Source organism: Vulpes lagopus, chromosome 7 (genome assembly GCF_018345385.1).
Source record: "Vulpes lagopus strain Blue_001 chromosome 7, ASM1834538v1, whole genome shotgun sequence".
In the NCBI taxonomy this organism is placed as follows: domain Eukaryota; kingdom Metazoa; phylum Chordata; class Mammalia; order Carnivora; family Canidae; genus Vulpes; species Vulpes lagopus.
In genome coordinates, this window is record NC_054830.1 from 111,528,930 (window position 1) to 111,551,378 (window position 22,449).

At 40.4% G+C, this 22,449-nt stretch overlaps 2 protein-coding genes across 3 annotated transcripts in view; one reads left to right on the forward strand and one right to left on the reverse strand.

Moving 5' to 3' along the window:
* The window catches only part of KIF3A (kinesin family member 3A), a 55,824-nt gene extending 48,168 nt beyond the window's left edge, over positions 1-7,656 (forward strand). For both annotated transcript variants that reach the window (XM_041763641.1, XM_041763640.1), the window contains 4 exons: positions 486-539; positions 951-1,019; positions 1,715-1,839; positions 4,412-7,656. In XM_041763641.1, coding sequence (XP_041619575.1) covers positions 486-539; positions 951-1,019; positions 1,715-1,839; positions 4,412-4,460 — 297 coding nt within the window. In that variant the 3' untranslated portion in view covers positions 4,461-7,656. The remainder of the gene's footprint in view (positions 1-485; positions 540-950; positions 1,020-1,714; positions 1,840-4,411) is intronic.
* Positions 7,657-13,967: 6,311 nt separating this feature from the next.
* Positions 13,968-22,449, reverse strand: IL4 (interleukin 4). The gene is made up of 4 exons (XM_041764321.1): positions 22,315-22,449; positions 22,003-22,050; positions 16,656-16,778; positions 13,968-14,060 (listed from the first exon to the last, which is right to left on the reverse strand). Exons 1-4 carry the CDS (start codon positions 22,447-22,449, stop codon positions 13,968-13,970), a joined length of 399 nt encoding a protein of 132 aa, XP_041620255.1.

Below are 22,449 nucleotides of genomic sequence, written 5' to 3' on the forward strand. Positions count from 1 at the left end.
TCGCTTTAATATTTTTTTTCCTCTGGACCTCAGGTGCTCAGAATTAATTATTGGTTTATGGTACATTTTCCTTATTGGTCCTTGGATGACCTGCTTTTATTTAGTTGGTTAGTTTTTGGTTTGTTTGGGTTATTTTGTAATGAGCTTGTCATGAATAGCAAAAGCTAGTATCACCACAGTAACCTACTTCTAACCAAATGGTTTCCCTCTTCCCTCTTCCATCCCTTTGCCTCTTCCAACCCAAGGTAACCATCATCCCAAGTCCCATGTTCTTCACTTGCTTTTTATATAAGAATATAGTTTACTTGCATTTACAAGTATTCTTTTAAAGTGTATTCTTTTTAAATGTATAAAAAAGTTATAATGCAATATGTGATGTTTTAAGGCAACTTCTTTTACTTAATAAGATTGTAGTTTTGTGAATATTTTCCAGTATTTCAAATGTTGCTAAATATTAACACTAGACCATGTTTGACTCTTTAAAGGAAATGATTGAAAACTATGTCCATTGGAACGAAGACATAGGAGAATGGCAGCTAGTGAGTATTACCTTCATCCTTTCATGAAATACTTATAGAGTGTTTCCTATAGACTGGGTCTGTGCTGGCTTTGGGGAGAGAAGGATGGTCCAGACAATGAATCAGATGAGAAGCCACTAGGGTGGATAACATATTTTTCTAATTAACTATATTGTAGTTACTATATTAGTTACTACTAATATACTAATTAATTATATTATAGTTACTATAGTTCCATTACCTTGGAAATGGTGTAGTTCAGGGCTTCTTAGGACTGTATGACTTAAAGATCCTTTTCTTTTCCAACATTCAAATTTTCAGAATGTTTTATGAGTGTAACATCAGTAAATCTCATAGTAATTTGCCTTGTTTACAATATTAGTTGCTAATTAAGACATTTTTCCTCCCTCTTCTTTATTTTCCTTTTTTGAGAAATGTGTTGCCTACACAGGAAATAACATGAGGAAGCAGACTCCAGCTCCTGATAAAAAAGAGAAAGATGTGAGTGCTTTTTTTTTTTTTTTTTGAACTACAGTTCTTTATAGTAATGTGGGTCACTAAGTTGTGTTATCACTATGATATAAGTTAATCAGCTCTGCTGAAAAATAGGCCAATCTCCAAGAAGAGAAGCCTTTGGAGGGGTAATAGAGAGCATTTCTACTCAGTCATGAGAGCAAAAAAAAAAAAAAAAAGTCATGAGAGCAGGCTTAGGCTTTGCACCACAGGAGGGGCATGGCGCTTCTTCAGAGCACTCTTCACCACCTCTCTAGGCCGTGGGTTGATAGAGACCAGAATGGGTCTGTACTTCTCAAAGCTAATCCTAGACATAAGTCAGCAGAGCAGAGTCAGGTGTAGGGAAAAAAACAACAGTGTTCCTTTCCTAGAAAGGAATTTATAGTATGTCAGGGCTTCTTATTTACCACCCTTTGGTGAATACATTTGAGATAAATGGCATTAGAAGAAGATATCCTTAGACATTTATTTGGTCTTGTGTCCTGCAGTTGTTTTCTAGGAGTTTATTCAGTATAAAATCAGTATAAAATTAGAAGAAGATATCCTTAGACATTTATTTGGTCTTGTGTCCTGCAGTTGTTTTCTAGGAGTTTATTCAGTATAAAATCAGTATAAAATCTTCTCCTCAAATCTGGTTTAAATGCTTCCTATAAGAGTATCTTTTGTTTGTTCCCTTTACTTAGCCCTTTGAAGTGGACCTTTCCCACGTGTATCTTGCCTACACTGAGGAGAGTCTTCGGCAGTCCTTGATGAAATTAGAGAGGCCACGGACTTCTAAGGGGAAAGCAAGGCCAAAGACAGGGCGAAGGTAAGGACTGCCTTTTAGCACTAGGAAATAAAAGGCAGTAAGATATTCTAATTAGACACATTGAGAGGAAATTTAGTTGACATAATAAATATTTTAGTTCTATTAAAAAGCTGCATTTTAGATGTATTTAAATAAATATCAGAGTCCTTATGTAGTTATGATTTGAGTAAGTAAAAACTAAAGAATTAAGTCTTCCAACTTCTTTAGCCCCCCCTAATAGAGTTTAATTTACTTTGTTCTATCCAAATGTATAAGAAGTCATCTATTATTTTAATTCCTTAATTCTTAACAGTAATTCTTCTATTGAAATGGTTATTAATTTGCCTACTCGACTCCCAAAGTCTTGTATTTGCTGCCTTGCTTTTCTATCATAAACATTGCCCCAATAACCTTGACCTTCTCAGTCACCATTCTTTCCCTCTCCTTTGAGTGCTGGTTTTGACTGTTGAGTAGTCCATATATATCATATATAATAAGCCCAGGGAAATCAGGGCTGAAGCTTATTTTTTTCTTCTTTCCTTACATTACTATCCTGCTTATTTAAGCTGATTGTAATACATGGGGCTCCTGAAATGATAGGAAATAATAAGCTTGATTTTCCCCCTACTTTGAGTATGTAGACTTCTCAGTTACTTGTAAGATGAAGTTGTATGGTTTTACTATCTTTGTGTTACATAACATAGATGGTAACCTAACATTTATAAATTTGGTATAGTTGAACTCAGGAGGAATCAGTAGCATTTTATTTTATTTTATTTTATTTTTTTTTGAATCAGTAGCATTTTTTTTTAATTTTTTTTTTTTTGTATTTATTTATGATAGTCACAGAGAGATAGAGAGAGAGGCAGAGACACAGGCAGAGGGAGAAGCAGGCTCCATGCACCGGGAGCCTGACGTGGGATTCGATCCCGGGTCTCCAGGATCGCGCCCTGGGCCAAAGGCAGGCGCTAAACCGCTGCGCCACCCAGGGATCCCGAATCAGTAGCATTTTAAAAGTGTACAAGTTTTTACCTTTTTTTTTTAATCGCATTTAGGTGCCGGTTGTTAAAAACTTTTCATATGTCAACAGAACCAATGTGTATAATACTTAGTGAATGAAGAAATCAAAGAAATACAAATCTTGTTAGATCTTTCGTTTTCCCATTTTTAGTAAAGATATTTTCCTTTTAACTCTGCAGTTAATAAGAAAAACTACAATGAAAGGTGATGATAAGTAGTAAGGCAGTTGGCCTTAGCCTAAGAAAAATAGACAGTGGTTGGGACTGGGGCAAAGTGAAGAGTGGTCTGTCTGGATTAAGTGGCAACTACCCTGTTCCTAGTTAGTTTTGGGAATAAAGGGCCTCTTGTTTCTGGATCTTCTCATTTCAGAGGAGGAGCCAGAAATCCAGATTATTTAAATGACATCTCATAGTTTTTAGTCACTTTCTTTTTTTTTAACCATTAGGACTTAAAAGAAACAATTTGATAAGGTATGTGAATAGAGTTTTCAGAATGCTCACTTAAAAAATACTTCTTTTTTAGTTTAACATAAAAAAAAAAATTCATGGGCAGCCCCGGTGGCGCAGCAGTTTGGCGCTGCCTGCAGCCCGGGGTATGATCCTAGAGACCAAGGATCGAGTCCCACGTCGGGCTCCCTGCGTGGAACCTGCTTCTCCCTCTGCCTCTCTTTCTCTGTCTCTCTCTGTCTATGAATAAATAAAAATAAAATCTTTAAAAAAAAATTCATTTGAGCCTACATTAGATGAGCCAAACTTTTTTTTTTAAGATGAGCCAAACTCTTACCATTAGCCTTCCAAACAATAGATGGCCATAAACATAGCTAAATATATACAATATAAAGTTTATTGATAATGTATTACATTACCTGATAATGCTTAATGTGATATCCTCATTAAAAATTCATAGTTCAGGGTATCCCTGGGTGGCTCAGCGGTTTAGCGCCTGCCTTTGGCCCAGGGTGTAATCCTGGAGTCCCGGGATCGAGTCCCACGTCAGGCTCCCAGCATGGAGCCTGCTTCTCCCTCCTCCTGTGTCTCTGCCTCTCTCTCTCTCTCTCTCTCTCTCTCTCTCTCTATGTCTATCACAAATAAATAAATCTGAAAAAAAAATTCATAGTTAGGTGTGCCAAGCAAAGTTCCAGTGAACATAGTACATTCATGTAGCATTTCCATTGGTTCCTACACATTGTAAGTTGTTGCTTCAGATGATTTGTGTCTCTTTTTTTTTTCACTGAAAAAACCTATACCTTCAGTATGCCCCAGAGCAGATAATCAAGGGGTTCAGGTCTGAGGCCCATGTGGCCTGTCTAGTCCAATTTCAAAGTTTTCATCCACTCAATCCCTTACATTCTGGTGGTGGGATGGAGTGCCATGCTCTTGCATGTACTTTAGATGACTTCCCCTGGCCTAAAAAGGTGGGCTTTAATTGATCTCCTAACATAGTCAAACGTGTCAAACGTTGGCCTGTTTCTAGACCTATGACCACCCTGTTTTACCTGCTACATAATGTAAAGTGTTTGCATTCAGTCTTCTAGAAAAGCATTCATGTTGTCTTTTTTCTCTTCTCCAAACAGAAAGCGTTCTGCAAAGCCTGAAACTGTAATTGACTCTTTACTTCAGTAAATGTTACAGATTTAAAGTCACAATAAAAATTAGTGATATTCTCATGTCTGGACAAAGTCTTTAATTAAAACACTGAAGACTATTCTGTAATTTCAAATGATGGAAGCTGTAATTCATGGAGTAAGACTGCAACTAATGACTTGCCTAATAAGTCGTAGCCAATATATATATATTAATGTCATATTGAAATTGTACAACTGATAATCCTTCAAATTGTTGTATTATGCTCCAGTTTATAATTGTGCAGGGAAGTTGGGGGAGGAGCTCTTACTATAAAGAGTTGCAGTTTAAATGTATACATAAATCTGCTAGTGATTTATTCAGCTACTGTAAGATTAGGTAACTAGGTAGTCAAAATAGAAAACAAACAATGTATGTCCTCTTTTGCACACAGAAAGTAGCAGATCTCCTTGTCTTGTTATTGTGCTGTCATATATGAATGTATGGGCTACATATATAAGAAATTATTTGATCTTAACACCTGCCTGGTCTGTTTAAAAATAATCTAATTTTTACACTAACATTCATTGCATTTTAAGTATAAAATGACTCATCTTACTGATCTTTTGAGAATTTTATAATTCAACCGTCAACCCTTAGAAGTATACATGTTTAAAATACAAAAGTTGGAAATATGTTTCTTCTAGACTTCTCATGACCTTTTTTTGCCACTTCAAGTCAAATGCACTTTTTTTTGTTATGGTTTAGTGTTCTTTTGAAGCATTGAATTTGTACATAGATATAAAGGAGTCACAGTTGCAGAAAATTAAGAAGCTAATACTGGTCTCTGATCTTTGCCTATATATATATATTTTCTAAAATTCACTTTGAAGTATAACTAGTGGATACTTTTCTGTGTCTGAGTTCTAAATTGTGTTGGAAATTGCTCTGTATTTCCCAAATGAGGAAGGTCTCCATTTTCCACAAAATGCAACCAAAGCAGAAAACACTGTTTTGTTTTTATTCATATTTTATAAAAAAATTCTTCCCTCTATTTTATTTACAACTTTCAGATCATATTCCTCTAAAACTAAAAAAAATATGGTAAAATAAATTGTAGTAGTTAGAATTGTTCTTATGTTGGCTGCTTACAAAATTTTAAATTTTTTGTAAGTTATGCTACTCCTAAACCACTTAATATATCTTCTGTGAGTTTTACAATTGTATAATCAGCCCTGAAGTCCATTGGTTGCAAGTTTGAGACTTCATAAATAAGTATTTACTAAGTGAACAGTATTTTAATAAGTTTGGTTAAATATTGGTTTGTAGTTACAAAGCTGTGTGTAGAATGGGGGTGAGCAAAGGTGGCATACTTGTAAGTTGGTGGTAAAAATGTGTCCATAAATTTAAAGTACATTCCGGAGGTGGTGTACTAAATGTCCTGTGTATAGTGAATATTTTCTAGGTAATAAGAATTGCATTTAACTAGCAGCATTTTTTTTTTCCTAATGTGTAAGATAGAGGTTTATGACTTCTATGGGGCATTGTTTAGGTACTGTGAAGACTAGAGGTGAATTTGTGTCTTGTGAAAGCTTTGTGTGTACAGAATATCTTGGCAATTGCAGTTGCACATTTAACTGTTAGTAATTGCTCTAGAGAAATCTTAATTTTACCAGTGGAAACAAAAGATGCATATTTCTTTTTAAAAGTCCTTATGTCTAGCCTCTAACCACCCAGTTAATAGGAAAGGAATAACTTTATTTTTTATTTATTTTATTTTATTTTTATACTTGAGCATAGTTGACATGGTGTCACATTAGTTTCAGGTGTACAACATAGTGATTGAACTGCTCTGTTATGCTGTGCTCACCACAAGGGTGGCTACCATGTGTCACCGTAACAGCGCTCTTACAGATATTATTGACTATATTCCCTTTGCTGTGGGAAAGGAATAACTTTTGCATTAAGCTTTAAAACATAGGACATTTAAGCCAGTATGTTAGATTTATTTTTCTATTCCACTTCCGCTGCAATAACAAAAAGAAATCTGTAAAAACGCAAAACATTGAAGAATTTACAAAACAGACCACTTTAGCAGTTTTTTTTTAAAGGATTTACACTAGAACTGATTATACCAGATGTACATTAGATACTCATTTTATGAAATACCAAAATCCTATATTCGAGCCAGGCTTGAATATCCATATGAAAATGTGGGATACTGACTTTAGAGCTATTCATTTAGCTTTAATCATAGCAATTCTGTGGTTTCTTCACACGTACTATGTCTTTGTCCAAGAAATGAAATGTTATGTGACTTCAGTGTTAATTTCATTAAAGAATATAGATGAAGAAACCTGCTCATTATTTGAAATATAAATAGGCAAAATTAAAATGAGTGTCACATATAAATAGGTTGTTGAGTAGATATTTTCTCTTTAATTTAAAAAAGTAATGTTTATTTATTAAAAGGAGCCTTGGTAGTATGTTAATTGTTTGTGGTAGGTTCTTTAATAAACCCTGTTTTAAAACCTCAATTATCTATACTAATAATTAGGATATTAAAATATACTAGCAGCCCCCCCATTTTCATTTAGATTCTTGTAAAATATAAGCCTAATCAAGGTATGGGGGTGGCCTGCATCTGTGTGTTTGTCTGGCAAGTAGAGTCCATTTGACAAGGTATGTCTTCTTTTTTTCTGGGGAAACAGGACCTTTTTTTGCAGCAAGAAATTTAAGGGTACTTTAGGGGAGAGGGCATCGCTACTTCATCTGTAACATGTTTCTAAAATTATGGTTATGGATTTTGAGTGGTTTTTGTTTTCAGTCTTTTAAAAATATCTTTCCCCTTAACTCTTAAATTAAGGGAAATCCCTCTCTTTCCTACAGGGCTGTGAATTAAGGAATGGGTAGAGTTTACATTTAAGCACGCCAGTGTCTGCCCGATTTCTTAATGTATACATTTGTTTTTCTTTTCACTTATTCTTTGTTCTTAAAATGCTAGAAGAAAACCTAGATCTTCCTAGTGCCTTTGAACCAATACTGCAGTTTGATTAATTTAAATCATTAGTAACTTCAGTAGGATTACTACAGACTGTATACTGGCCAAAATTGCAAATCTTACAATGAGTTTGTTGCATTAATTTCAAAAGCCACACCTTCATTGTATTTCATGTATAAATTATATTTGTTCAAATGTATATATTGATATCGTATGTATACATGCAGCATGGTTGAGTTAGAAATAAAAATCTTTATCTAATACCTATAGTGGTGGTCTGCTTCTTTCCTGAACTATCTTGAGTTTATGTGCATCTTGATACTAATGGGCATGATCTTTATGCTTGGCATCGTAATTTTGTATGGTTTAAAGAACCCAGTGCATCTTTAAACAAATCATTATGAAACAAACCTGGGAGAAAGGTTTTAAAATGTGCTTCTTCTAATTGATAACATGTATTTTCGGGGCCCCTGGGTGGCTCACTTGGTTAAGCATTCTGCTCTTGATTTCGGCTCAGGTCATGATCTCAGGGTCCTGGGATTGAGCCCTTTGTTGGGCTCTGTGCTGGGCATGGAGCTTGCTTGAGATTCTCTTTCCCTCTCCTTCTGCCCCCACCCCTCACCACCCCATGCGCTGTCTTTCTCTCTTAAAATTATTTTCACCAAAAATTTTTTAAGCTTATACTCATTTATTCGTGAGAGACAAATACAGGCAGAGACACAGGCAGAGTTTAGAAGCAGGTTCCCTATGGGGAGCCTGATGCGAGACTTGATCCCAGGACCCTGGGATCACGCCCTGAGCGAAAGGCAAGACACTCAACCACTGAGCAACCCAGGCGTCCCTCACCAAAAATATTTTTATCCAAATTTTACTATCCTTTTTTTACTAGGTGTTTGAGAACAGAAACTTAAAGAGCCGTGTATGTGAAATGTATCTGACTAGAAGGTGAAAGGAGACATTTCTTAGTGCAAAAGTACTGTGATCTCTTTCAAAAACTTTTAATGAGTTTAATGTATCTGCAAAACAAAACATTGCTTGGATTATTGTTAATCATATATTCCTATAACAAACATTTATTGATTAGCAGGCACCGTGCTGGGCGCCGTGCTGAGGGGCCTGGCCTTAAGAAACTCGCAGCCAGCACTGAGAAGTTTTGATTTGTCAGCAGGTCTCAGAGGACTTAAATGTGCTTTCTGCATAGGATAAGAGACTCCTCTGGCCCTTTCAGGACTTGCTGTCTTCTTTTTCCCCACTGCTAACTTAGGTCACACTCCTACATTGTGTAGAACATGAAAACAAGATGAAAAGCCTGCCATGGCCTAAGCAAGATAATAAATAGTTCCGCCTTCGCATCCTCTCCCCATCCTCCCAGTTGAGTTTTGGAGCTCTGACACTTTCACCAAGCCCTGGCACTAAGGCTTGCCCTCAGGAAACACTACAGCCTGTGTTATCAGGATGCTGCTGAGGACATTGTCCTTATGAAGACCCTTGAGAGGCTCTCTTACAATCAAGTACAAAAACAAAGCAAAAAATACAGCCAAAGACCAGCCTAGGGAACCACAGCTAGCCGGTGCCTGCGGGAGCAGTTAATACATTTCTGAAGCCACAGCCTAAACTTCAAGGGAGCTAGAGGAGCCTCTAAACACATTTGTTACAACCGTAGCTAAATGTCTCATTCTTAGGCTGTTTCATTTGCAAAGCAAATCAGGTCTTCAGTCCTCCTTCGGAAGTTGAACAAATGTGTGGGAAAATGATTATGAAGAGGCTACTTCAAAAAGAACCTGTTTCCTCTCAGCATTTATCTGGGCTTCCTGTGACCCAATCTTCAAGTTACTTTTATCAACGTTATCAGAACATCACTTTGTCTTACCCAAACACGTTTATGGCTCTGACTAAAGAATATGACAGATCACACATTCTTCCACACCTGCTCCCCTCCCCCACCCCTTGTCAGAGGGCTGGGGAAATTTTAGTTTTTAATCAAAGGCTTTATTTCTCCAGCGGTACAAAGGAATTTAACTGGGACTTTACAACTGCATAAAATATTTCTCAGAGTTGATAGTAATCTTAGTGAGAGGATATTGCCTAACTCGACCTAAAAGTACCAGAGTCATTACAGAAATATTATGTTGAACTTGATTTCTAACTCCATCATGAATTGTGCCACTCCGTCACTGCTGCCTTCTGTATTGACTGTGTGCCTACACCCTACTGAGTAGAAGGTCTTTGTGATGCTCACAGCCTCCCTCAGGAGGGAGAAGTGACCGTGGAAATGAGAATGCCAGCGCAGCATGTTGAAGGCTGTAATTCAGGAGTGTGAATGGTGAGCTGCCAGGCCCGGTGTTCTTCCCCAGCAGCTAAGATGGTACATAGCACTTGTCTACCTGACCACAAGGTCAGAAGAGGCTTCTTCCCAGGGAAAGTGCTATTGGAAATGTTGCAGCAAGTCGGATAAAGTGTCTTGGGTAGCAGGAGTAACATGAATCTGGATGCAGTGTGCACTGGTAGGATATGGGACGAAGGGCAGAAGGCATTGGGACAGATGAGCCTGAAAAGGGAAGCGATAGGCCAGGACCCTATTGTGAAATTGTGTACTGTAAGGAATGGGAAGCCACAGTGGGATTTAAAGTGGGTCCCTCACATCATTTGTGTTTTAGAGAAACAACATACAGAAAGGTGAAGGAGTAGCTAGTTGGGAGCTGGGAGAGCAGATGGTGTGCACACCTGGATCCTGGAAGCTCAAGTGGTCCCAAGCCAAAGGAGCCAAGAGCCCTGGCTTAGCTAGCTAGCTCCCTTGTTCTCTTTACTCATGTTGCCTGTCAGGTACCCAGGTGTGCGGCCAGTGCACCAAACATCAGAACATAATGGTGTTTGGTTAAACACTGGCTAATAGGAAATAAAGAGCAGACGGCTGAGAGCCTGGAGTACAGCTAAAAGGAGTTATGGGAAGGATGGATCAGAAGAGCTGTACTGTGGAGAGCTGAGGAGAAAATATCTGAGTGCTCAGGATGAACTCAGTTTGGGAAACGCTGGGCATGGCAGTAAATTAGATTTTAATTCTCTACCTGGGGATGGAACTCCAACAAGCTGATAACTTGGACCAGGGAATCAGCCCTGGGAGCAGAGAAAGTGCATGTCTTGCTCTCAGTGGAAGCTGGTAGGAACGGAGAGGCTAACTTGAATGCTGATAGGCAGGATGTACTGTGCTACATGAGGAAGGTGTGCGCTGCCCTCTGTGCTGAAATTCCCCATTCTCAGATGATTTGGGCACTCCAAGAGGCCCACCAAGATGATATGTGGGAGAGAGTGGGAAAAGACAGGGCAGGATAACTGGCATGGACCAACCTACAGCAACAAGAGCACCCCTGGTGCATCCCTAACTGGGGCCCAAGAGTGCTTTCATGAAAGACATTCAACCATAGATTTGAGTGAAACGTATTTTGTTCATTTATTCAATAAGTATTTCTTAGCTACTAATGCCAGAGATACAATACATTTGGAGGCAAGAGGTGGCGACAGCTGATGGCAGGGGGGGAGTGGTTCAGACTTCATTATGTCACTTGGTCCACAGAGGCGCGTCCCCTGAAGCACGGGCTGTGGCTAAGTTTCCTAAGTGAATGTGCTTAAATGGCAGCTGTCTCACCTTTCACTTAATCCCCATTTCTTACTCTTTTAATGTGTGTCCTCAGTTCATGTGGTCACGCTCTCTCTCGGTAAACTCAAGGGCTTATTATTTGGTGTTTCCATGCAGAGCCCAGAACCACCCGTCCGGAAGTAAATAGACCTGTTAGTTGCATCTTAACCATCGAAACTAAGCCTATGACAGACCTGCCTGGAGCCCGCATGTCCTTCCGATGGCCCCTTATAACCCTTTCTTCCCAACAATCTTTCCTTTTACCATCCTGGCCCCGTACACAAATATAACCCACAACTCATATCCTGTGGCAGACTACAGCTCACATTAGCCATTGAATGCAAATGAGTCTCAATCAAAGAAGAAAGGAAACTAAAGTTTTCAGCGTGGCCTTAGAACTATACTAATATACTATCAAATCTGTCTTTCTAAAGTATACAATTCAGTGGTTTTTAGTATATTCACAGAGTTACACAGCTGTCATCTCTATCTAATATGAGAACATTTTCCTCTCTCCTAAAAGAAGCCCTGTGTCCATTAGGAGTCACTCCCTAGTCTTCTATCCCCTCAGCCCCTGGCAACTGGCATTCTACTTTTTACCTCAATTTTTTTCCTCCAAATTTTTATTTAAATTCTAGTTAATATATAGCATAATACCGGTTCCAGGAGTACAATTTTAGTGATTCATCACTTATAGCACCCAGTACTTATCACAAGAGCTGTCAATACCTATCACCCCTCTAGCCTACCTCCTGCTTCCCTCCCTCCATCAACCCTCAATTTGTTCTCTACAGTTAAGAGTCTCTTAGCATTTGCTTCCCTCTTTTTTTCCCCTTCCCTTATGTTCATCTGTTATGCTTTCTAAATTCCACATATGAGTGAGATCATTTGGTATTTTTCTTTCTCAGACTGACTTATTTTGGTAGCTCCAACCATATCATTGCAAATGACAAGATTTCATCTTTTTGATGGCTGAATGGGATTCCAGTGTGTGTGTCTTCTTTACCCACTCTTCAGTCAACAGACACTTGGGCTCTTCCTGTAGTCTGGCTGTTGTTGATCTACTTTTGATTTGCCACTTCTGGATATTTCATATAAATGGAATCATGTAGCCTTTTGTATCTGGCTTCTTTCACTTACCCTAGTGTTTCTAAGGTTCATCCATATTGTAGCATGTATTGGTACTTCATTTGTTTTTATTGCCAAGTAGTATTTTGTTGCATGGGAATACCACACTTTCTTTCATCAGTTGATTGACATTTCGGTTGTTTCTACCTTTTAGCTATTATGGATAATGTGATGAACATTGGTGGAGAGATTTTTGTGTGGACGTAAGTTTTCAGTTTTCTTGGGTAGATACTTAACATGGAAAGCCAACAGTCTTCTGTCTTGCTTTTACTGATCCTTATTCCAAGACCCATTCCCAACAAACCACCCTCCCTTTAGTTTGTAATATTTATGGTTTTGCTACTAGCTATAGTTTGCTACTCTACTACTAGCATAGTTCCACTATGGGATTTTTTCCCCACTGTTTGTTATGAAAACTTATAAACGTGTATAAAAGTACAGTAGTATAATTAGCTCCAACGTACCCCATCCCCAGCTGCAACAGTCATCATCTAGTGACCAGCCCTGCCAACTGGTTTTTGATTTTCCAACCTTGGATATTGTGTGTTAATTTCTGTATTGAAAAGTGAGGGTTCACTTCATTTATACTACCCCTTCCAAATTTTTTATAGTAAATTTATTTTCAGATCTTGTATTACCTGTGCAAATTTGAATACTTAAATCTCTTGTTCTTATTCCATCATCCTTAGACAGTATTGTTCAACTAATCCCTTCCCCAAGTGAGATACCTTTCTTTCCTTCTGCTTTTACCTATCAACCATTTCCAGTTGTATCTTTTGTGTCATTAGGTTGATAGCATTTAGTCTGTTCTATAATTACAGTTAAATTGTGCTTTGTCTGGTGGTTGGTCCTAAGACTTAAAAATCAAGGGAATTTATACTATCAGGACTTTATTTTTTTTTTGTTTTGTTTTTATTGACGTTCGATTTGCCAACATACAGTATAACACCTAGTGCTCATCCATCAAGTGCCCTCCTTAGTGCCCATCACCCAGTTACCCCATTTCCCTTCCCGCCTCCCCTTCTGCAACCCTTTGTTCGTTTTCCAGACTTAGGAGTCTCTCATTGTTTATCTGGACTTTAAATGTTGTTCAGTGCAGAGCCATGTAGTGTGCTGGAGCTCCATTTTCCCATCTTAGACTCAGTGTGACAACCGTGTGCCAGTGGGAGAGGAATGTTTTCAGCATTCAGTTAACACCTTTTTATATTAAATTTTATATTAAATTTTATATTAAATTAAATTTTGAATTCATTTAATTTTTAAATATTTTATTTATTTATTTGACAGCTCGAGCAGAGGGAGCAGCAGGCAGAGGGAGAGGGAGAAGCAGCCTCTGTGCTGACCAGGGAGTCTGATGCAGGGATCAATCCCAGTACCCTGGGGTCATGACCTGAGCTGAAGGCAGATGCTTAACCAACTGAGCCTCTCAAAGTGCTCCAATGCCTTTTTTTATTCAACATTAGTTGGTAGGTAGTAGTACTCATGGACCCACTCTGCAAGCTCTCCTATCATGTACATCTTGCATGGCCTTGTAGTCTTTAATCATTTTGTACATTATGTCCTGCTCTGGAAAGGGAACTCCTTGAGAGGGGAACGATTTTTCTTCTTTTACTTCTATACCAGTTTTAGTCTCTTAGTAAATTAAATTGGTTTCCTCAAAAGTTGTCAAGTAAATATAGCCAATGCCATTGAAGTGACACTGTGCTGTTAGAGTCTATATATATTTTATTTTATTATGTTATAAATATATAAATATTTTTTAAAATAAAGCTATTTAAAAACTCATAAATTAAAATATTCAGCTTCAGTGCCTGTAGTATTTCTTCTGCATGATCACTTTTAGCCTTTCCAAGAAGTCTTTCAGTGTACTCTTCTTGACTTCATTCATAGAACAGGTCTGCAAAAAAAACCCAAAACATTTCATTAGCTTGCATTGCTAGATCACTGAGTCAGGTCTCCTCTGGCACTTGTCACCTGAACAATTCTTTCCAACCAAGGCCTTCAAGTCTAGTTTGCATGAGAATCTGTCTCTGCCAGTAGGCCAGCATGGTTTCCTGGTCTTCTGTACATTCTAATATTCTAATTCTGTGCTCCTAGAATTGGTCACTGTACCGTCACTAACCATGTACCGTTAGGGGGTGCCGCAGACTCTGGAAAGGTATGTCACAGCTAGGTACTGTTCAGGGCTGTAACATGAGGTGTAGGGCCTTTTGCATGGCTGCCTGGACTGCTGAGACAGAGATTCATTCCCTTTGCCCTCCTGCCCATAAACAGCAACATTCCAGCTTGACAGCACCTCAGGTGGAAAGGATTCCAGGTACCTACCCCACTGCTTCAGTTTGAACCTCAGCTCTATTAATTACATTGTTTAGGACAAACCACTTCATTTATAAAAGCTTCAATTTCCTCCCTCAGTAAATGGGGACAATTGTGCCTACTTAAATGATAATTAAATGGATTAAAAGAGAGAATGAGTGTAGTGTCACCTCCCTCTTCCTTTTCTTTGCCTTAAGAATCAGGTGACAGGCCCAGCAAGGGGATGAATGCCCCCAATTCCTCCATTTGGCACTAGGTAACATCAACTCTGAGCTCTTCCTCTTTCCTACACCATCATTTCTCCCCTCTCTGCTGGATCATTCCCACTGGTATATTAACATGCTGGACATATGCCCCACCTCAAAAGAGCTTCCCTTACTGCTGCCCTTCAGCTCTTGTTCTGTTTCTCTGCAATCTTATAGCAAAACACCTCAGAAGGGTTTTCTGAACTCACTGCCCCTTTCTTTTCACTCCTCCTTACCAGCATTCTCTGTGGAACCTGCTCCAGTCAGGCTATTATTCCAGATCCAGTGGCCATTCTCATCTTCATCTGACTTGACCTTTTGGTACACTTGGCACATTGGATCTCTTCTTATTAAGAGTTTCTTCCCTTCTGTCTGGGGCACCATACACTCTTCAGTTTCCCCCTTCCTTCACCAGCTACTTCTCAGTCTTTTTTGCTGGATCTCTTCCTGACCTCTTTATGTTAGAATGCTTCTGGGCTCAGTCCTTAGATCTCTTTTCTATGTCATGCAGGTCTAGGACTTTTGAATAACATCTTCTGAGGACTCTTTCTTTTATAGAACAAGTTCTGACCTCTCCCCAAAGCCTCAGTCTTTTCCAATAATCTCAGCATCTCCACTTGACTATCCAAGAGGTACCTCAAACTTAGTATTGATAAATTGAACTCCTGATCTTCTGCTCAACCTCCAGCACTGCTCTGCGTCCAGTTTTCTGGGCACCAGCCCTCTCCCAAAAGGCTCAGGCTAGGAACCAAGAGGCCCCCTTTTACTCATTCCCTCATCCCTCACAATGGGTCTTCTGGCTCTATTTTTATTGTTTCTTTTTAAGATTTTATTTATTTATTTGATATAGAGAACACAAGTAGGTGGAGGAGCAGGCAAAGGGAGAGGGAGAAGCAGGGAGCCTGATGTGGAACTTGATCCCAGGACCCAAGGATCATGACCTGGAGCCGAAGGCAGATGCTTGACCAAGCCACCCAGGTGCCCCTTAGCTCTATTTTTAGTTATATCCCAAATCTAACAACCTCTTTTTTTAAGACTTTATCTATTCATGAGAAACAGAGAGAGAGGCAGAGACAGAGACACAGGCGGAGGAAGAAGTAGGCTCCATGCAGAGAGCCCGACATGGGACTCATTCCCGGGTCTTCAGGATCACACCCTGGGCTGAAGGCAGCACTAAACCCCTGAGCCATCTGGGCTGCCCATAACAAACTCTTTTGCTCCCAGTCTGTTGAAACTACTATTATCTCCAACCTGGGTTACTGTGATGGCCTCCCAGTAGAACATCTTGCTTCTGTGCTTAGCTCTTTTCAGTTTATTTACCACACAGAAGCCAGAATGATTATTTTAAATCATGTAAATCAGATTGTAGTCTGTTCAGCTCCCAACTCTATGGGTGCGTCCTGCCAAACTTGGGGTGGAAACCAAAGACCATGTGTAATCTGCCAAAATCCCCCTTGCTCAATCTGATCCAGCCACCCAGTCTTTCCTCCTGATCTTTGAACATGTGAACCTCATTTCTACCTCAGGGCCTTTGGACAGCTATTTCCTCTGCCTGGAATGTTATTTCCCCAGCTAGTCATTTAGCCTGCTCCTTCACTTAATTCAAATGTTTGCTCAGATGATGTCACCAACTGTTAAATCATCCCTCTCCCTCATGACCCCTATATTCTTCATTCCTGTATTTTTCTTCAGAGCATTTATCTCTCCTGGACATAATATTACATGTTTGTTTGCTTTTCTAACTCTCCCACTAGAACATTCTGTGAGACCAGGCACTGTATCCTGAGTGCCTAGAATAGCACCTTGCACTCACAGACCCTCAATAAATATTTGCTGAGTGAATGAATGGGTTGATTAACCAAGGGTATTATGACTCTTAAGGAGGAATGTTTAAAAGTCAGGAGCCAAACTGTAGGTATGATTCAGATTACCTTGTTTGCCATGCTGCTGAGGTTCCTGTAGAGTCCTCTGAGATATCTGTTGGAGCAGTTGTGTGTATAGATCTGCCGCAGTACAGTAGCAGCTCTGCAGAAGATTTCCTTATCGCTTGTGTTCTAGAAAGATAAATATTGCAGTTAGCCATGTGCTAGCCCTGTTTTGAACATGGGAGAGAGTTTTTCTTGTGATTGCTTTTTTCCAGGAAGACAAGTGGAGAAATGTGAGTTTGCTCAATTGTGGATCAGGTATTGAGATAATTCTTTCATGTGAGTGAAATGACAGTAAATGACCTCTCCTGATTACCTACAAATGCAGCAACCTTCTCGTTTCCCTTGGACGGTTTTGCTAAAAGGCTGCCCGAGTAAAGGTGCTCAGCTAAGTAAATGACAGAGCAGGGATTTGAATGTAGAACCATATGTCTGCCCATGATGTCTATTTCTCTCTACCATGCAAGCCTATGTGAGCTTGTAGTCACATTGCTCTGTCTCATTGTTGTAAGGTATTAAATAAAATCCAAGTGTCCTAGAAATCCTACATGGTCATCAAATAAATGATTGTCCATCCTTTGGCCTGGATATTGGTGCTTTGGGCAGCACTCTCCAGTTAGCTCCCCCACCCCCCTCCATGGGAGGTGGCAAGTGTCTGCAAAGCCTGGGGTCTATGTGAGGAGGTGAGACATCTGCCCAAACAGCTGGAGAGGCATGCCAAGATCAGGGCTAGGTGTGAGATCAGAGGAAGCTTCTGGAAGAGGGTGCAGTTGAGCTGGGCCATGGACACAACTCTGGAAAAGGCCTTTTGCCTAGGAGGTATAGCATCAGAAACACTGTGAAATACTGGCAGCCCAGATGTATGTCTGGTCACATGGCTATTTCTGGAGATGTCTGGGCCTCAGAAGAGGGAATGTACAGGTGGGAAAACACTTTTTTTGGGGAACCTGGCAGAGGCATTGTGACTTAGTCTAAATCAGGCCTGGTGTGTCCTGTTGCTTTCCGCTGAAGAACAAAAACACGGAATGTGGGGAGTGGTCTAGCTTGAGCCTGATTCAGCTCCTATAAAGCTATTTCTAGCCTCTACAAGGACATACTTTAGTTCCTTGCTCCACAAAGTGTGGGCCAGGAAGCAGCAGCATGGTCATCACCTGGGAGCTCATTAGAAATGCAGAACCTCCAGCCTGCCCCCTAGCCGCCTGAATCACAATGTACATGAACAAGATCACCTGGGGATTTATATGAGAAGTACCATGGGGGTGGGGTGGGGGGGGTGAGGCGGGGTTAACTGCATTTTTTTTCTGATTATTAAGGAAATATATGTTTACTGTAAAGGTAATATATAGTCATCAAAAATGAATTCACTCATTATCCCACCAGCCAGAGATAACTATTGATACTTTGATAAATATCTTCCCATTTTTAAAAATATTTTTTTAAAAACGAGGACCAACTGTTGATACCGTTCTGTAGGCTTTTCACACAATAGATAGTTCAAGCATTAAGTCATTCAGTAGTATATAAGAACATGGGATGGGATCCCTGGGTGGCTCAGTGGTTGAGCATCTGCCTTTGGCCCAGGGCGTGATCCTGGAGTCCCAGGATCGAATCCCACATTGGGCTCCCCGTAGGGAGCCTGCTTCTCCCTCTGCCTGTGTCTCTGCCTCTCTCTCCCTGTGTCTCTCATGAATAAATAAATAAAATCTTAACAAAACAAAACAAAACATGGGAATGAGAGCTACATGGGGGCCCAAGACATATTTGAGCCACAATTGGTTAGTATTCTATCATTGCAGTTTTTTGCTTCTGTAAAATAAAGTGGCAGTGAGTCATCTGTGTAAATCTTTGTGTTCATCTCTTATATCTTTAGGCAAAATTCTAGAAGTGCATTTTATATTTTAGGGTTTTTCCAGGAAGATCTAGACCCAGACTGAAGTAGGATCCTGACCCAGGATCCTAGCCTGCACAAGCTTCCCCTTTACCCTGTGGGCCTTGATGGACCATTGGCGAGGACTTTGGAAGGACATGTATTTAGTGAACTTGCCAAGAGCCCTCCTGGGTTCTGATTGTACTTGGAAATTAAAGAGAAACACGCAAGCATCTCTGGACTGTGAGAGTCAAGAAACCTCCCATAAATCTCCATATCTTTGGAGGCTTAGTAAGTGAGCAGAGGTGGGGAAGCTAAGGGGGAAGGCAGACACTAAGCTGTACGTGCACAGGTAGGTGCATACCTGTGCTGCTGGAGAGAGAACAATGTGGTTCGGGAACACCAAAAAGACAAGAGCCCCTTTGCTTATTTTTTCATCAAAATCTCATGAGACTTTTATAAAACTTTGGCTTGGAGCCTAGAAATTAAACTGCCTCTGTTTTGAGTATATGGCCTTATACAGGAAAACACCCTCTAGGCAAATTCTTCAATGTACTTTCCAAAGGCAGTTGGGATATAAAGGAATTGAAGAGTTCAAATCAAATGGAAAAACTCTAAAAGAACTGATTCTAAATGCAGTTTTCATTAAGACTTTAAAGTTTTAGTTCCATTGAAATTGCAGCTACAGGATCCTACTATGAACTACTGAATGACCACTGGCATCTGCTTGACCAGCTTTCGCTGCCTGACAATGTCTTGTGTGGCTCAGGAGGCACACTTTGACAGCCTGGTGGACCTTGCAGTTCAGGACTGCTCAGGAAAAGAAACTGCACTGGGAAACTTAGGCCTATGCTAGATAGAAGCCTAACACTCATGGGAATATCAGCAATTGGTGGAACACCATTTAGGGCTGCTTCTCTGGCAAAGATGCTGTTAGATTTCTAACATGGCCCTTGACTAGCTTCATTTAGGGCCATAAAAATCTAGTCCTGTGTGATCCCGGGGTTCCAGGATCAGGTCCCACGTTGGGTTCCTGCATGGAGCCTGCTTCTCCTCCCTCTTGCTCTCTCTGTGTCTTTCATGAATAAATAAATAAAATCTTAAAAAAAAAATCTAGTCCTGTTTGTGTTGTATTCATTATCCCCACCTCAGCCCACATTTAGTCAGCTGATGCTATACACAAGAAAGTCTTTTGCTTCTACTTAAAAAAGAAAAAGATTTGAGAGTTGGTGTAGAATTCTGAGGAATCATGGATTTGACCTCTCTTTGAAAGTAGAAAATACCTTCCACTAATGGTCCACCCAAGAAATCCATCACAGACCAGTCAGCTTGCTTGTTTTCTACTTTGCTGTTTCTCAGACCATCTTAATTTCAGAGATGCTGGGTAAACATTGCCTGTGAAGTCCAGGATTTAGATGAGCACTTTCTTTTCAGCAACTACCAAGAACAGGATCCCACCTGACTTGAAGATAATAGGATTCTTGATCCGCTAAAGAAAGAAAACTGATACAGTGGATTTTGGAAAGATGTCTTCCTTTGGGAACACCAAGATACCCACATACCCCCATTGATGGGCTTTGAAAATAACATCATTTCCTTATCCTGTAGTATCTTAGTAGATAAGTAAGCAGGGCTGCGTCTTTGAGGAAAAGAAAGAATGGAACAAGGAGATTGGTAATCCTTGGAATAGAAGCAGTTTGAGGAAGGCATATGAGACAGGTAGGAATGAAGGAGGACAGTGGGGACTTTGTTTCAGCAGATGTCTACCCATGCAGTGAGGGGCCTGTATGATAACTGATGAAGAGGATGGCCAAGAGCAGCAGAAAGGTTGTGCAGCTTGGCCTGCACCTTGGCAAGGATGAGGCTGGCCTGGTCTTCTAGAGATGGCTCAGAGTGGAGTCACAGAGAGTTGGATCTTTTCTAGCCACCAGCCCCTCCTTCTTAGAATGATTGCTCCTCTATAACCAGTTTTTGCCTTTAACTAAGAGTTAGATCATTTTACATTAACACTTTCCACTAACTCAAGAATTGAATTCCAACCAACTTTCAAAATCACTTTCATATCTTCAAATGTGGAAACTGAGGCACAAAAAGATACAGAGACTGGCTAAAGGCCACATAGCTAGTTAACAGCAAAAGTGTGCCTAAAGCCACAGGCTGTGTGTCACTTCGAGACACTCGGCACTTTGGAGCCTAATCCCTGGCTTTGATAGAGCCCTCCCAGCAGTGCGGTGCCATCTGGAGAACCCAGGCACAGCCCTGTGGGCTCTTGGCTATCTCATATGTATATAAAATGTTGATAGATGATATTTATATATTATATAGTTCCATGTATGTATAAAATCTCCAAGCCCTTCCAGCCTCCTGATAGAGTCTGAAACAGGATGAGATGCTAAAGGACAAAATTATATAATATATATTATACATTATGCATTAATATAATATATATGGCTGTATTACATTATGTATTATTGTATATTAGATTCCTGGACTAATCTTTAATGAGATGAGATAGCCCAGACAGAGCCTGAAGAAGTTTCCCTCACAAGGTAGGATAAGTCTGTTCTGTGGCCTGGGTGCTGGGCCTACACAGCTCTACTCCTGGCCACCCTATCCTCTTCTAGTCCACGTGGAAAGCAGGTGGTTAGGAGACCACTGGTAAATTGAAGCTTTGGGTTTTTCATTCTCAGTCTTGTGTTTCCATGAAAACAGGAACTGATGTGCACAAACCTATTGACATGGCTGTAGTCATATGTTTGTCAGAGAAAATGTACTATCAGCTGTCAAATCTGTCTCCTCCCACTAAAGATAGAGGGGCGGGGGTGAGATGGCACAGGAGGCGGAAAGGCGAGATGCCCAAGCAGCCAGGGCCAGGGATGAGTGGGGACCCCCTGTGGCGGGGCAGTTCCAGACTGGGCTGGAAGGGGCTTGGCAGGACATCGCAGGCGAGGGTCTTTGGATTGCCACCCCCAGAGCCAGTGGGCTGTTAGGTGACCAGGCTGCGGAAAAGGAGGGGCTCTGGCGATACCTTCTCTGTTGCCGTAGGAAGTCTCTTAGACAAAATGAAAGCTCCCCCAGCCTGTAATCTCCATATCTATTTTCGTGACACTATTTGTTTTTTTCAGAAATGTGCGGGCTGGAAAAACTCTCCTTCAACAAGCATTTATTGAGCACCTCCCGTGTTCCCGGTACTAGGCTGGGATATAGGAGGAAAAGAAGGAGCTATCCCTTGACCAGGGTCTGAATTAAGATCACAAAATCCAAGCTCTCCACTACACATCTTCTAAACCATGTGAAACCAGAAACACTAAAACATGCTTGAAAGTAAAGATCAGAATTCTCATTCTTAAAAACCTCTAACACCTTCTAGCTCATCTGGGTCTATTCACTTTCTTTTAAAGAAAAGTTTCTTGTTCAGACACTTGTGGATGGCTTTCCTCTCCCAAGTCACTCATGAGCCAAAGTGGACGCTGGGACAGCTCTTACCTTTGGGGCAGTGAAGACGTCCTTGACGGTCAGCTCCATGCATAAGTCCTGGCCCGGAATGAGAGAGCAAGAGACAGTCACTTCCAATTGTACAGAGGGATGCTTGTTGGGCAGCCCTCACTCCCTCTGACCAAGCAAACTTCCCACAATCCCTCAGGACAGAAACGCTGCTGCAGAGCAATCTCTACTCTGCTCCTTGTCTGTCACCAACCACCAACTTCTCTGGAAGCTGTGATGTTCTTCTCAGAGTCTAAGAAATACCCACGGCATCTCCAGAACATCTGGAGAGATGGTGCCAGATAGCTTACTCACGTTTCTCGCTGTGAGGATGTTCAACATTTTGATGATCTCTTTAATAGTAATATTGAAGTTATGTCCGTGGACGAAGGTGCTGGTGAGTGCTAGTAAGCAGACCAGAGTTGGAATCAGTTGGGAGGTGAGACCCAT